The sequence below is a fragment of the Neovison vison genome, chromosome 13, assembly GCF_020171115.1.
Source record: "Neovison vison isolate M4711 chromosome 13, ASM_NN_V1, whole genome shotgun sequence".
NCBI lineage: Eukaryota > Metazoa > Chordata > Mammalia > Carnivora > Mustelidae > Neogale > Neogale vison.
Genome location: NC_058103.1, coordinates 105,453,050 through 105,469,647, shown reverse-complemented (window position 1 = coordinate 105,469,647; position 16,598 = coordinate 105,453,050). Strand labels below are relative to the sequence as shown.

Here is a 16,598-nt window from a genome sequence, read left to right as displayed (position 1 = left end):
GTGTGTGAGTGTGGGGAGTTGGAGAAGTTTTTGGATGAGAGGACCAGAGTTCACAAGGTGACCAAGGTGTAGGAGAGCAACCCCCTGGATGGGTGGATGGGGTAGAACGGGATGAGGTGAAGGCAGGGCCTTGTATCTCGTACTGTGGGGTGTTGAGACTCATTCCTGTAGGCAGCAGGGAGTCACTGCTACACAATTTTAAGTAGTGTAAAACCAGATAGCAAGAATATATGGAAATGTACTCTTATCTAGTCTTACGTCCTTCTCAGAATATCTTAAAAAGACAAATGTGAAAAAAAAAATAAAAGGTTTACCATTATTTTTGATGGTAGGTGCTTAAGAGAGGGAGGTAATTAAGTGACAACCTATGAAACCATGAATTTATGTTATTTTAATTTCCATTTATTTTTAGACCATTGAAATTCCTATGTTAACAGTTTATAAAGTTATACATTTAATGTACTGTATTTTCCAAAATTTGGGTGTTTTTTTTTTTTGTGCTTGCTTTGGCAGTACATATACAAAAAAAATTTTGGTTTTTAAAAATGCCTAGGTATAGTATTATTTTCTTTTTTTAAAAAATTTATTTATTTTCAGCATAACAGTATCATTATTTTTTCACCACAGCCAGTGCTCCTAGAAATCCGTGCCCTCTATAATATCCACTACCTGGTACCCCGACCTCCCACCCCCCCGCCACTTCAAACCCCTCAGATTGTTTTTCAGAGTCCATAGTCTCTCATGATTCACCTCCCCTTCCAATTTACCCCAACCCCCTTCTCTCTAACTCCCCATGTCCTCCATGCTTTTTGTTATGCTCCACAAATAAGTGAAACCATATGATAATTGACTCTCTCTGCTTGACTTATTTCACTCAGCATAATCTCTTCCAGTCCCTTCCATGTTGCTACAAAAGTTGGGTATTCATCCTTTCTGATGGAGGCATAATACTCCATAGTGTATATGGACCACATCTTCCTTATCCATTCATCCGTTGAAGGGCATCTTCGTTCTTTCCACAGTTTGGCGACCATGGCCACTGCTGCTATAAACATTGGGGTACAGATGGCCCTTCTTTTCACTACATCTGTATCTTTGGGGTAAATACCCAGTAGTGCAATGGCAGGGTCATAGGGAAGTTCTATTTTTAATTTCTTGAGGAATCTCCACACTGTTTTCCAAAGAGGCTGCACCAACTTGCATTCCCACCAACAGTGTAAGAGGGTTCCCCTTTCTCCACATCCTCTCCAACACATGTTGTTTCCTGTCTTGCAAATTTTGGCCATTCTAGCTGGTGTAAGGTGGTATCTCAATGTGGTTTTAATTTGAATCTCCCTGATGGCTAGTGATGATGAACACTTTTTCATGTGTCTGATAGCCTTTTGTATGTCTTCATTGGAGAAGTGTCTGTTCATATCTTCTTCCCATTTTTTTTTTTTAAGATTTTTTATTTATTTGTCAGAGAGAGAGAGAGGGAGAGCGAGCGAGCCCAGGCAGACAGAATGGCAGGCAGAGGCAGAAGCAGGATCCCCGCCGAGCAAGGAGCCCGATGTGGGACTCGATCCCAGGACGCTGGGATCATGACCTGGGCTGAAGGCAGCTGCTTAACCAACTGAGCCACCCAGGCGTCCCTCTTCTGCCCATTTTTTAATACGATTTTCTGTTTTGTGTGGGTTGAGTTTGAGGAGTTCATTATAGATCCTGGATATCAACCTTTTGTCTGTACTGTCATTTGCAAATATCTTCTCCCATTCCACGGGTTCCCTCTTTGTTCTGTTGACTGTTTCCTTTGCTCTGCAGAAGCTTTATTTTTGAAGGCTATGTTCTAGGACCCCCAGTAGAAACCTAAAAGTACAGATAGTACCAAAACTTATATGTACTATGGTTTTTCCCATACATAAATACCTCTGATAAAGTTTAATTTATAAAGTAGGCACAGTAAGAGATTAACAGTGACAATAAAATAGAGCAATTATACCAATATACTGTAATAAAAGCTATGTAAATGTTGTTTCTCTTTCAAAATATCTTACTGTATTGCACTCACTCTTCTTGTGATGATGTAAAATGATAAAATGCCAACGAGATGAAGATGAAGTGGGGTGAATGAATTGGCATTATGACCTAGTGTTAAGCTATTACTGACCTTCTGATTATGTGTCAGAAAAAGGAGCACCTACTTCTGGAATGCTATTGACCTTCGATAGCTAAACCACACAAAGTGAAACTGGATTTGGGGGGTGGGGCATACTATATTGACTGTATTGGGCAGAACAGAAGTGAGTGACGGTGTTTTAAGGTTGTTTTATTGGTTTGGTATTTTTAAATTTAGCAAGAATTTATTAAAGATTTCTTGTATTTTCTTTCTCTGTTCACGTGCTACAAATTAATAATCACTGCTACTGGTTTTATTTTCTTACTATATATTAGAAATTGTGCTAAGCATGTTTTGTACATAACTCTAATCTTCCCAATAGCCCTAAGTAATATCAGCATTATTCCTGTCTAAGAATAAGGAGACTTATCCTTCATTCACACATCCAGTAAGTGATGTGGCCTGGATTTAAACCCATGTCTGTCTGTCACTAAAAACTTCATGCAGTTTTCAACATTTCCTTCCATACTGTAGAAAAGCATGAGAAAGGGAATTATGATGGCTCTGGTACCAGCTCCCTGGATGGCATAGCAGGCTATTGTTCCACATCTACTTTTGATTTGGTGATCACTAGAGATGGCCTTTTAAATAATGGAGCCACAGATTACAATTGTTTTTCTCAGAAGTATTACACAACTAGTTATGGAATTTGCAGAGTCTGTACTCCTGAGTATTTGCTGATATGGCAATACCTTGTATGTCCAGTACTAGTTAATTTTGAACACTTAGCTTAGGAACACTTAGGACGTATGACTCCACACCTACACGTGGCTGTCTTTAGCCTTACTACTCAAAAAGGGAGCCTCAGATGGCAGCACCGGCATATCCTGGGAGCTTGTTGGAAATGCAGAACTTTAGGCCCCATCTATATTTACTGAATTGGAATTTGTATTTTAATAGTCTCTAGATAATTTATGTCCACATTAAAATTTGAGAAACACAACCTTAAACAGATAAAAAGAAAAATTGATTTGGCAGTAGCAGGTTAGTACCTGATAAACTAGCCGTGAATTAAATAGCCAACATATACATTTGTTTCATTTCTTCAGAATCATGTTTATTAAAATAGTTTGAACTGATAAAATCATATAATCTCAGAGTTAGATGGGATCTTATAGGCATCTAGCCCAACCTCCCTTCCATAGTAGAAGATAAACTTTTTTATGGTATATCTACCAGTTTATCATTTAGAATATAAATATTTTTACAGTATAGTATCCATTGAAAAAAGCCACTGATGAAAATTTCATGATTACAGGATTGCTAAATCAGAGAAGGAATTTGACATTTGTGATCTAAAGATTTAAGGATTTGGGAATTTGAAGGAGGAGTGAGATCAAGTTCACTTTCTGCTTTGTCATTTGTCAATGACAGAATGATTTCTGGTCACAGCCATTGACCCCTATTCTGGAGAGTCCCAGAACAGTGCTATGATTCCTCATCTGTAATAGGAAAAAGATGCTTTGTTGCTAAAGTAGTCAGGTAGCTACATGAATTGAATTGTGGGCCTTCAGTTTTACTGAAACTAAGAAGGGAGGAATGGACTTTCTGCTGCTCTGGTCAAGGTCATCACTCAAGCTGGCTATGTTCTACTTGCCTGTATCCTCAGGGACAGATGGGCAAGGCAGCTCCAGGAGAGTAGAATATTTCCTGGGGGCTCCTTTATTGGATATTGGCCACCCAGAGAACATGTTATTGGCAAAATTCTGCCTCCTTGTCTGTTTCTAGGCAAGCCCTATGTTGAATAAACAGTCATTGAGGGATTGACAATTTACTGTTTCACTCAATAGCTCCATCTTTTGTAACACTTCTCTGTAAAAGTTGGTTTCATGACCTAATGTTAGGATTTGAGATTAGCATGCATACTCACATATACAGTTCCTCAGATACTTCCGTGGAATATTTAAGTGATCTTAATATGTATGTTTCTCTCCTGAAACTGTAGGGTTCATCTGCTGATCGGAGTCAGTGGAGGGAACCAACCAGAACTTCTGATGGCTTATGCTCACTCTATGAGGCAGCTTTATGTCTCTTTGAAGAGGTATGTAATAATCATGGCTTTTACATGTAAAATTACTTTGTGTTAAAATGCTATAGCACAAAAATAATTATTCAGTGTTTGAAAAGGATGCCAAAGTAAGTAGCATCAGTGGTTTCCCCTAAAAGTGGAGCTAGGATATCTGACATCAGGAATGGGAAGGAGACATACTTTTCAGTGTATACCCTTTTATTCATTTTGAGCTTTGTATCATGTGTAGGTAACTTTACAATTTTTAAAATAAGAACAGATACAGAAAAACACACAAATGTCAGGCTTAACAAATTGTTATAAAATACTTATCCTTCTAATCTGTACCCAGGTAAAGAAATAAAACTACCAACCACTCTGAGTGGCTCTTTCATGTCCTGGTCTTAACCCCTGTCCTCCTTCCCTAAGCAACCACTATTCTGACTTTTAGAGTAATGACTTCCTTGCGTTTTTTTTATCATTGTGTCACCCAGGTGTGTATATCTAGACACTATGGTGTAGTCTTGCCTATTAAAAAAAAAAGATGTCTTTAACTCTCTTAATCTATAGGTTCCCCTCCATTTTTTTCTTTCCATCAGTGTTTTTCTTTAGAACCTGGGCTTTTTGCTGATTGATTACTCATAATGCAGTTCACTATTTATTTTCTGCAAATTGGCAGGTGGATCTAGGGGCTTATATGATCCTTTTGGCAAGACTATACATGGTGGTGTGATTTTTCATCAGTTTCCTTCTAGTTATCTCTGTTATTGTGGTATTAGCAACTCTTGATGTTTAATGATTAATTCATAGGTGGTTGGTTGCAAAATGTTGATATTTTAATTGTATCACTCCTCTTTTGTTCATTGGAATGTTTTTATAAAGTTGATACCCTTATCAGTTATTTGGTTACTCTGTTTCAGTTCATATAAGAAAGGCTGAATAAGTGCTTGATTATGTCTGTCCAATTTTTAAAAATTTGAACGCTGATTTTATAAACTAGTGTTCAGTTTAATGAATTGGTCTGTCATCCTCCAAAGTGGACCAGCTGATTTCATTTGAAAAATGTCATTATGAACCCATAGACTTGTTTGAGTTTTAACCCATTAAATTATTGTCTGTAGTGGAGCTCATATTATTTCATCTTTGGCCAATAGTCTTTTAAGGTAGTAGTCTCTTCAGGGTGGTTCCTAAGTTCTTTTTTTTTTTTTTTTTTTTTTTTTTTAAAGAGATATTTATTTGAGAAAGAGAGAGTGCAAGCAGGGAGAAGTGCAGACAGAGAGGAGAGAAAACTCAAGCAGAATCCCTGCTGAGTACAGAGCCCCAGATGGGGCTCAGTCTCACAACCCTGAGATAATGACTTGACCCGAAACCAGGAGTTGGATGCTCAACCAACTGAGCCACCCAGGCGTCCCCTAAGTTCTTTTGATATAGGCCTAATAATCTTTCATAGCTTTCTTGCTCTGTGACACATCAAATTATTCCAGACTCATCTGTCTGCATCTGCTTATATTTTGGAGTTATTGGAGTTACCTTGTCACCTAGTTTTGTTGTGAATGTTAAGTGTGGAGTTGAAGTTTGGCCATGTAGTTGTACTGTGTAGTGAATCAGTGTGTTTAGAAAATGGCATTGCTGCTGCTGTTATCATTCTAGATTTCTGCCCTGCCCCTGCTCCAATTTTTAAACACACATTTATAAGCCCTATAAGTAATTTTTTTTCTGTCTTGCTCATTTTTGGGGGAATGTGGAGTGGAGGAGAGCTGGGATTTATCATAAAACTTATTACAGTAATAGATCTTCAGATAAAAAATTCTAACACTCTTGGCCTACTACCCTCTTTTGTCTCCTGCAAAATTTCAGATCTCTTATTAGGGACTAGCAGCCTTCACTTACGTGTATTTTGTGTGTCCTCATAACCATCCTTATGTGCACTGGAGAATGTTGAACACACATGTCATTCTGTTGTTTTGGATGATTCTGACTAAATGATTCTGACTTAAATTCTTCTGTCCCCTTCCATTTAATGGGCTTTTGAAGGTTTTCCTTCTCCTGTTTTGGTTGAGCAAAAAAAAAACCCAAAAACCAAAAAACAAAAAAACACCACAAAACACTATAAGACAGACAAAAAAATTGACAACAGCTGTAGTCAGAGTTTATATATATATATATATATATATATATATATATATATATAATTTATTTATTTATTTTTAAAGTACTCTATTCACCCAGCATGGGGCTCTGACTCACAACCCTACCAGAGTCATATGCTCTACTGACTGAGCCAGTCAGGTGCCCCAGAGTTAGTATTTTTATTACATAGAGTTCGTATAAGCCAATTAAAAATCCATTAAGCCCTGCTAAGTAAATGGGCAAAAGTTAGTGGTAAACAAAGAAAGAAAAACTTTAGTTCTGTTATAATAACAAAATGTCAAGTTAAAATAATGCATCCTCTTTGATCCCACTTAAGCCTTTGCAAAAAATTAAAAGCATAATATGTGCTATTGGTATGGATGCAGTGAGACTGGTACTCTCGTATAGATGTATTCCTTGGTTAGGGCAATTGGAATGGCCACCCTGGGGTCTATCCTTTTGGCAGGGCTGTGGGGGGTGGCAGTTAGAGAAGTATGGTTTTTAAAAACGTATTATGAATAGCAACAGACTTTACCATTATATTCAACACAGGTAGTAAATAAGCAATGATTTTTATTTTATATGTACATAAAATGTACTGCTGGTGATACATAGTAGCACCGTTTTGGAAAGCAGTTTGCTAGAGTAGTTTCAAGAATCACAAGATGTTGTTTTGGGATAGAGTAGCCTCATTTTTGAGCTTCTCTACTTAAGAAGTAATGAAAAAGGTAGTAACAACTATGTTCTTAAAAATGGCTTGTATAACAAAAAGACTCTAAATGTCTTGTTTAAAAGAAAAGGGTTAAATAAACTGGGGTTTTTACATAGATGGAAAATTATCAGTTCATTCATGAAGATAAGTTAGCTGTGGAAAATTTTGTCTGACTTTTGTTTCATCACTTTTATATATCCACTGTGTTAACTATGTTAAGGAATGTGTACATGCAAAATTCTGGAAGAATGTAGGTAAAAAGATAACATTCATTGTATTAAGGTTATAGGGTTATCAATTTTTTTTTTTTTTAAAGTAAGTTTTCAAAAGTTCAAGTCCCACAACCTGAGATCAAGAGTTGCATGCTTTACTGACTGAGCCAGCCAGGTGCCCCTTCTACTTTGTTTTTTAAGGTGTTTTTTCTTTTTCCTGTAATGCTGTGTGTGCCATAATTACTAGTCAAAAAAAGTCTTGATTATGTGTCTCCTCCTCATTTTTGCCACCTTTATTAGTATCTTCTGCAGGAGTATGTAGTCTAGCCATCTGTATTCTTAAGTTATTTGAGCCGTTGAGAGTTTTAGAAATAAGGAAAATAAACAGTAATTTCAGACAACATTTATGAAAATGTCTCCACTAAGAATGTCTTGCCTATTTATTACATATTTTTAACTTTAATAGGTTTGCAGAATGGCGTCTGATTACTCAAGAACATGTGCTAGCCCAGATAGCATTCAGACTGGTGATGCTCCCATTGTCTCAGAAACCTGTGAGGTTTACGTCTGGGGGAGCAACAGCAGCCATCAATTGGTGGAAGGCACACAGGAGAAAATACTACAGCCCAAACTGGCTCCCAGTTTCTCTGATGCTCAGACTGTGAGTCCTCTACATATCTTACAAATTGGTAGATGGTTTGCTCTAAGTAGTGTTAAGAGTTTTTTTTAAGTGAGTGAAGAGTCTCGCTTCTTCTTCTTCTTCTTTTTTTTTTTTTAAAAGATTTTATTTATTTATTTATTTGACAGACAGAAATCACAGGTCGGCAGAAAGGCAGGCAGAGGGTGGGTGGGGAGAAGCAGCCTCCCTGCTGAGCAGAGAGCCTGATGCAGGGCTCCATCCCAGGACTCTGAGATCATGACCTGAGAAAAGGCAGAGGCTTTCACCCATTGAGCCACCCAGGCGCCCCAAGAGTCTTGTTTCTTATCTGTATTGTTTCTGTATACCATGCTATATCACTTTTTCATTTTAATAGGAAAAAAACCATTTTTAGTTCATTTCCCTAGCATGGTTTCCAAGTTTCAAAAAAATCAAATAGGAGCTGGATTTTTGAAAAGAATTATGAATGACGACAGACTTACCATTATATTCAATGCAAATGGCAAATAGGACTAAGTAAAAACCGGAATTTTTCTTTTGCCAGATTGGCATTTTATTTTCTTATTATGATCACTTATTTACATTTGTAGCTACCTTTTAGTCAAGCTAGAACTTTCTATTTTTTTATTAGTTTCACTAAAACTTAGGTTTTTTTTTTTAAAATGAGTGTAAAATATATTTTATATGGCCCTTGCCATAATGGACTCAAAGGAATTTATAGGATAATTTTATTTCTTGCTCTTCATCCACCTATTATAAGATGAAGTAAAACATTTTACTTTGTTGTTTTATTGAATCATGACTGGGTAGATATCCTGAAGAGAGAAAATATGCAGTAATTTATGCCCAACAATAAAGTCAACATGAGGAAACCATTAAAAGTTTTCAGAATTTTCTGTTTAATTTCTCTGTAGAATAGTGCCATATTCTGGTTTTAAAGACTTTGAACCTCGTTGATAAAACTAGTGTTAAATATTATACTCTGAGTCTCACAGAAACATTTTATTTTACTCTTCCCTTTGCTTATAGATTGAAGCTGGACAATACTGCACTTTTGTTATTTCTACGGATGGCTCCGTCAGAGCTTGTGGTAAAGGCAGCTATGGGAGACTGGGCCTTGGAGATTCTAATAATCAGTCCACTTTAAAAAAGTTAACATTTGAACCTCACAGGTCCATTAAAAAGGTTTCATCTTCTAAAGGATCTGATGGTCACACCTTAGCTTTTACAACAGAAGGAGAAGTCTTCAGTTGGGGAGATGGTGACTATGGGAAACTGGGACATGGAAATAGTTCAACACAGAAATATCCCAAGCTTATTCAGGGCCCTCTGCAGGGAAAGGTATGTGCTTTCTTATTGTATTTAAAAATAATTAGATGTGCTGTGCTGTAAGTGATGATATCTTTCAGATTTTGATATATTCTTTCTAAAGTTACCCTCACCCCCAAATCCTTTTTATCCTTTGGATATTTGCTTTTGTGGTTTACAAAACACTTTCACATACATTACTTAATTTTAATTCTTATAACAACTTTGTTAAGGTAGTTATTACTCTTATTTCACATGAGGAAACTGAGAATCATCCATTTCACAAATACTTACAGATATTCTATCTGGAATATCTATCTTGACAGTGTATCCAGATACACTATCCAGATACGCAAATATTTCAGTATCTTCCAAATGCCAGGCAGTGTTTTAGGCATTAGACACATAGTAGTAAACAAAACACAAGATCCTTAGTGTCATGGAATTTTCAATCTGTGGTTAGAGATGAGTAAGCACATAATTTCAAATAATAATACAAAAATTGAGTAATGTATTAGATATTAACTTGGGTGGGGTGTGATATTAGATAATGGGGTCATAAAATTGGAGGAGGTGTCATTTTAAAAGAAATAAGGCATTAAAAAAAAAAAGAAAGAAGGCATTTAGAGTGGTTAACTCACTTGCTGAAGGTCACACAAATAATTAGCACCATTAGAAACTGAACCTAGATCTCTTCTAATTTCTATTTGACCTTTCTTTAAAGAAGTGAAGGTATTTTCCTAAACTTAGAGTTATATGCAGTTAATACAGGTTCCTCTATTTTAAGATGACATTCTTGCCACAAAAGTTTTTTTTTTATATAAGACCTTTTCAAAGTTTAAATTTTCGTATTATACCATAATTGCAAGTGGGACACTTTTCCTTCATGGGAGGTTGTCTGACAAGATTGTCTATCAAACGAATTTTGCTTTATTATAACTTGTAGTATTTTAACTTAGACATCAACCCCAAGCATGAGCTTTGGAATGTTTCACCTGACAACATTATGGGATACTTGATAAGATGCTGAATGTGGGGCTTTAAGGAAAATTTCAGGAAAATACTACTACTACTTTAAGCACCTTCTTTCTTCATTCCAATTCTTTAAACATTATATTCCTTTTAATGTCCTATTTTTTTTAATGTTCTGTTTTTTAATGGGAACTTTGCTAATTAAATATAACTTAGTATGAATATCATAAAGGAAAAAGGTTCCAAAAAGTAAACTAATAACTTTTAGATAAAAATTTTAGTAGTTTTTAGCATATTATCTAGAATGTATTAGGTGTGCAGTGTTTTTTTTTTTTTTAATATTTATTTGAGAGAGAGAGAGAGAGAGATGATGCATGAATGGGGGGAGAGGGGTAGGTAGAGAAGCAGACTCCTCTATCTGAGCAGGGAGCCTGATATGGGGCTTGATCCCAGGACCCTGAGATCATGACCTGAGCTGAAGGCAGACACTTAACTGACTGAGCCACCCCAGTGCCACATGGTGCTCAGTATTTTTTATTGTCTAAATTTTGAATTTTCTCAAGTGAGTTCTAATTTTTGGAGATTGAAAAGAGGCAGAGTAATTAGTATAGTTTTTTTTTTTTTCTGTTAAATCATTATTTTGATCAGTGGTAAAAGCTATGAGTCATCTCCCATTTATGTTGCTGTATACTGTTAATCCCCTGATTCTACTCATCAACTGTATAGCTAATTGAGGGGTAAAGAGATACTGTTAAGAGTTTAATTAATGTAAGCTTATATACTGCTTAGATCTTCCTGCATTGGTTAATAGTAACTATGTTTTTGAGAGTCACCCCCTATTACATAATGAGTTTTTCTTGATTAGCCAGGATTATAGGTTTTATGTTAACATTATATTTAAAATTTTTTCGTTGTTCCATGAGTGTTTATTTAGCCCTGCCAGCTCTTTGAGTAAAGCCTTGATTTGTGATACAGTATTCTTACAAGTGATTAGATTGATGCTTTCAGGGCTCCTGCTAACCTTTGGAGTGCCTTTGCGTGAACTAAGGAAAGTTATCTTCTCTGGGTGGAAGCTAGGTTTCATGGCTTGGTAAACAGAGCAGAGGCTGTATTTCAGCATTTTCATGACCCCAGGCACCTATCCTGGGCACACCCTCTACAACTGCATGTGGTAACTTCTGGATAAGTTGCGAATATCAGTGTCTCTGCAGTCTCTGTGTATAAGATCAAATGTGAACTACATGTTTTAGCATATGCATGTTCTTCATCTTGGTGTGTTTTGTGTGCAATGCAGGTAGTTGTTTGTGTGTCTGCTGGGTACAGACATAGTGCTGCTGTCACAGAGGATGGTGAATTATACACATGGGGTGAAGGAGACTTTGGAAGATTAGGTAAGCTTTTTTAAAATTGAAGTTGCTCTCAGAGAAAAATAGAAATGATGGTTACTGAGAAGCAGTGAGGCTAGATTTAATAGGCAAAACCCCCTGTTATTTATTTTGTTAGTTTTAGCTCAGAGGAACACAGTTTTATACAGCGAATACCTGGATTCTAGTGCTGAAATTTAAGCTGTAATTAAATCTAGCAAGTATTTACTGAGTACCTATTATGAGCAGACTCTTAAGGATTTCAGGGACAAAAAGATACCATCATGATCCTAAAATGTGTGTGAAAACAAGTTGACATGAGCATGATACTAGGTAGCATTAGACAAGTGCTGGGAGAAGAGAATGTATAGAATATGCTAATGATTCACTGAAGGGACTGTGGGTCTCAGTTTGAGAGCAGTCTAGATTCTTTCAAATTGCACTTTAAAAATACCTCATTTCTGACATTAACTTAAAATGATTATTCTGCCTGTGATGTAGTGGCCTAAAGAAAAAGCATTAACAGCATTTTTCTTTGTTGTGTGTGTTTTATCCAAGGTCATGGAGACAGTAACAGCCGTAACATTCCAACATTAGTAAAAGACATTAGCAATGTCGGAGAGGTTTCTTGTGGCAGTTCACATACTATTGCTTTGTCTAAAGATGGGAGAACTGTATGGTCTTTTGGAGGAGGAGACAATGGTATGTAAAAAATTATTTATTGATAGTGTTGGACTTGTTTTCTTGAGATTTAAAAAGATGTACTTTTCTGTCATATATGCTTATTATAGGAAAACTCTAACGATGAGTAGAAATTTTAGAAATTTAAATGAACTGATTCAACAAATGTTGCTATAGCCATTGTTAACTTACATAGATAGACCTCTAAATATATATGTATTTATAAAACATGTACATATATTTCCACATAGATGCCTTTTTTGAAAACTAAAGCAGACATGTGTCTTAGATTTTTTATAATCTGGTGGTTTTTGTCTGACAGTTTTTAAAAAAAATATCTTCCTATGGCTCTAAATTTTTTAAAGTAGCTCAGTGTATCCCTTTATGTGATCGTAATACAACTTAAAAAAAATCAGTTTACTATTGAGTACCTAGATAGTTTCCAAATATTTTTCTGTATCAAAAATTACACAATGAATGACTAAATCTTTGTCCACTTATTCACAACTACCAGCAGTGTGAGATTGCTTATTTTCCTGTGTCTTTCAATAACAAACACTTAGCATTAAATCTTAAAATTAAGAGTACTTAAAAATAATTTCAGTAGTGAAAATGGTATCATTTAATATTTCCTTGATTCTTAGTGAGGTTGAGTTTATATGTTGTTGGCCATTTGTTTTTCTTCTTTAGTGATTTGTTGAGTTTTCTATTTTAGTAACTATTGGCTCTGTTAAAAAATTAAAAAATAATTAGATACATATAAACTCCTTGTATTACAGCCTATTTATTATATCAGCAAACTTGAAGTTGGAAATATGACCATTAAAAGCAGAGAAAGAAGAACAGTTTTCCATATTTCCCTTAAAGTGGTTTTAATTGATTGAAATTAAGATTGAGTAGCCTGTGGGTTGTTTCTGTTTCTTTTTTGTAACAAAAACATTCATTTGTTCACCTCCTTGCTGTCAGAAACAGTTTTGCACATCAGTTTAGTGATGGAAAGATGAGTGATATTTATCAATATGAATACTTAGGTAAAGCATAGAGGTTCTTTAAAACAAGTAAACTGTTTAACTTGAATGTGCTCTTTTTGGTAGGCAAACTTGGCCATGGAGATACTAACAGAGTGTATAAACCTAAAGTTGTTGAAGCTTTACAAGGAATGTTCATTCGCAAAGTTTGTGCTGGGAGCCAGTCTTCGCTTGCTTTAACATCAACAGGGCAGGTAGGAATAAGGGATGAGCATAAAAGGATTAAATTATTTCAGAGGAGGAGGTGACTAAAAAGTAATAATCATAATTAAAATTTAAAGTTAAAAAATGCATTTTTCTTGGGACGCCTGGGTGGCTCAGTTGGTTAAGCAGCTGCCTTCGGCTCAGGTCATGATCCCAGGGTCCTGGGATCGAGTCCCACATCAGGCTCCTTGCTCGGCAGGGAGCCTGCTTCTCCCTCTGACTCTGCTGCCTCTCTGTCTGCCTGTGCTCACTCGCTCTCTCCCTCTGTCTCTGACAAATAAATAAATAAAATCTTTAAAAAAAAATGCATTTTTCTTGTTAAGATTTATTTATATTTATTTGAGAGAGAGAGTTGGGGGTGAAATAAAGACAAAGACAGAAGTCTTAAGCAGACTCCATGCTGAATGTGGAGGCCCATGTGGTGCTCCATCTCAGGACCCTGAGATGATGACCTGAGCTGAAACCAAGAGTCAGATGCTTAACCGAATTCACTGCCCAGGCTTCCCTTAAAAAAGGTAACGTTTTAAAGGCAATCTACTGAAATGAAATATTTTCTTCTGTTTGAAGAGGTAGAGTAATTGCAAAGGAACCAGATTTTCTCACCTGGCCTGTGACCCAGATAAATCTGTCCTCAGCCCCATTCTTTGTATTAAGAGGTTTTATAAAACCTTTTTAGCACTCAGCATCCCTTAAATTCTTTCCTAAAAATTATGGATAGTGGGAGAAAGTGTGAATAGATCTTGTTGAAACCAGTGATAGGAACTAAGAAGGCAAAAGGTGATCAAAAGAGAGGGTAAGGAGAAATTTCCATATGGAAAAATGATGTGAGAGGGATAGGTGTTTCTAAGAACTGGTTAGTCAGGCTTAGGATAGTCAGAACTTTAATCTCTTTATAAACTTCTGAACTTTGTTTGCATACTTTGATTTCTTTCTGTTTTTGTATTGGTGATGGAGAGGGTCTAGGTATGGTGATAGACTAATAATAATTTTCTTCTTAAATCCATCAGCATCCACAGTGAAAAAAATGAGCTGACCACTCATTTTCTCACATATAGGAAACCATTTTGTACCAGGTAGTGGTATAAAAATGTTTTCTGACTAATTCACAAGGCTGATGAACAGCAAAGCTGAAATTAGCATATAGTGTAATTATTTTGTAGAGACTAGAATGCCTTATCTCCTAAAATACCAAACTCAAACTATTCGTTACCCTATATTTCATTACATTAGTCATTTGTTACAGAGCTGGATACTGCCTTAAGACCTGGAATTTCTCTTTTACATCTTTTTCACTATGGGTTTTGTGGTAAGAATCTGTGAATTGACAAAGCCAAAAGATGTTCACTTGTTTAATGTATAGCCAATAGGCAAATCGCAGACCTCCCTTGATCATCATGTGGTTCTTTTGTATGAGAGGGGTAATGATTTATGCTTTGCTTACAAATGATCATGCAAGGTAATTACATGAATTGAAAGTTTCTATAAATTACCAAATACTGTTGAACTGTTAGTTGCTAATGATGATAATACATTTATTATATTGAATTTCAAAGGAAATTGTGAGTTAATTGCTATGTAGAATAGTTGTATCATGAGTATGCTAAGTTATGTGAAATTAAATATACATGCTTGGGAAAAAATAAAGTGAGGGAGAGATACGTTTAAATGACAAGGGTAGTTCTGTTTACCATTAAATTTGCTGAGCATGAGATGATCAACATCTGTTTTTCCCTCAGTCCTCTCAGGACACTTCGCTGCTGACTTCCCATCATATTAAGTGTAATTCTTATGTTGAAAAATACAGTATTTGTATTTTATACAACAAGGTCCCTAAATACAAGCTAAGTATTTCTTCATCTGGTGTTCAACCAGAGGAACACTGCAAGAGCAAACTCTAGCAATAGGGGTCTTATTGAGTGACATAATGTATTGTACTTGATGAGTGATTTAGGAGATTTTGAATTACTTTATGTATTTTTTCACCTTACTTGTATTTAGTTGTTAATCCCTCCTTACGTATACCTTTAGTGTACTGGGATTTTCTTTCTATTTTTAAGTAGTTCTCTAGCAACTGGTACAAGTATTTGCCTTTCTTTCTTTCTTTCTTTTTTGCTTAAGAGGCTTAATCTCTCAGTAGTCTTTAGTGAAAGAATTACAAGACAAAAAAATTCCTGAACGCAGTAGCATAAGGGTAAGAGTCTATATGATACTACCAGAACCCACTGACGGGGGGAAAAAAGTCACTCAGTTTGCTAATTGTTTTGATTTTGGGCTGCCCAACTGACAGTCATTCACCCTTTTATTTTCATCTTCAACTCACCTTTCCCCTAAGCTTCTTAAATCAGTCGTTGGTTGTTGTAGTATTAATTAGCCAAAAATGAAGATGTTCAGAGAGCTATGTTGACTACCGCTTCACATGGCCCTCTTTGTAAGTGATCATTGAAATTATTATAACAATGAGGTGATGTGATTTTTAACTGAATCATAAACATCAGTTTTGTGACTTACATAATTCATTTTATATGTACACACCTTGGTCTAATCAACCAAGAAATATTTGTTGAGACCCACAGAGTAGGAAACATATGAAGGAGAAGTTGTAAAATAGCAAAAGTATTTCTAAGCTGCTAAAAGCCTTCTAAGATCCTTCTATTTTTTTCTGTGATTGTTTTTCTTTGCAGCTCAGCTGCTTGTCTACCTGTATAGTAAACATTTTAAAAACAGCAAAATAAATAAAACTCTAAAATCTTTAACAATCAAAACAGTAAATATTAATTTTAGCAACAGGAAGTTATTATTTAGTTTTTTCAAGATTTTATTTATTTGAGAGAAGCTGAGAGAGAGTACAAGCAGGGGGAGGGGAAGAGGGAGACGCAGATTACGTGCTGAGGAGGAAGCCCAGTGCGGGGTTTGATCCCAGGACCCTGGGATCATGACCTGAGCTGAAGGTGGACGCTTAATTGATGGAACCACCCAGGTACCCAGAACGTTATTTGGTATCAAGCTACACTCTTTCTTATTTGCTTAATTTTTTTTTAAAAAGATTTTTTAAATTAATTGACTGATTGGCACAGAGGGAGCGGGGGAAGAGAGAACCCCAAGCAGGCTCCAGTCTCAGTGCGGCACCTGGTGCAGGGTTCCATCTCATGATCCTCAGATCACGACC

At 36.0% G+C, this 16,598-nt stretch overlaps 1 protein-coding gene across 6 annotated transcripts in view; it reads left to right on the top strand.

Annotated features, from left to right (window-relative positions):
• HERC1 (HECT and RLD domain containing E3 ubiquitin protein ligase family member 1) overlaps positions 1-16,598 on the top strand; it is a 144,221-nt gene that overhangs the window by 2,906 nt on the left and 124,717 nt on the right. For all 6 annotated transcript variants that reach the window (XM_044230730.1, XM_044230733.1, XM_044230732.1 and 3 more), the window contains exons 2-7: positions 4,101-4,196; positions 7,684-7,878; positions 8,905-9,216; positions 11,450-11,546; positions 12,078-12,221; positions 13,295-13,422. In XM_044230730.1, coding sequence (XP_044086665.1) covers positions 4,101-4,196; positions 7,684-7,878; positions 8,905-9,216; positions 11,450-11,546; positions 12,078-12,221; positions 13,295-13,422 — 972 coding nt within the window. The remainder of the gene's footprint in view (positions 1-4,100; positions 4,197-7,683; positions 7,879-8,904; positions 9,217-11,449; positions 11,547-12,077; positions 12,222-13,294; positions 13,423-16,598) is intronic.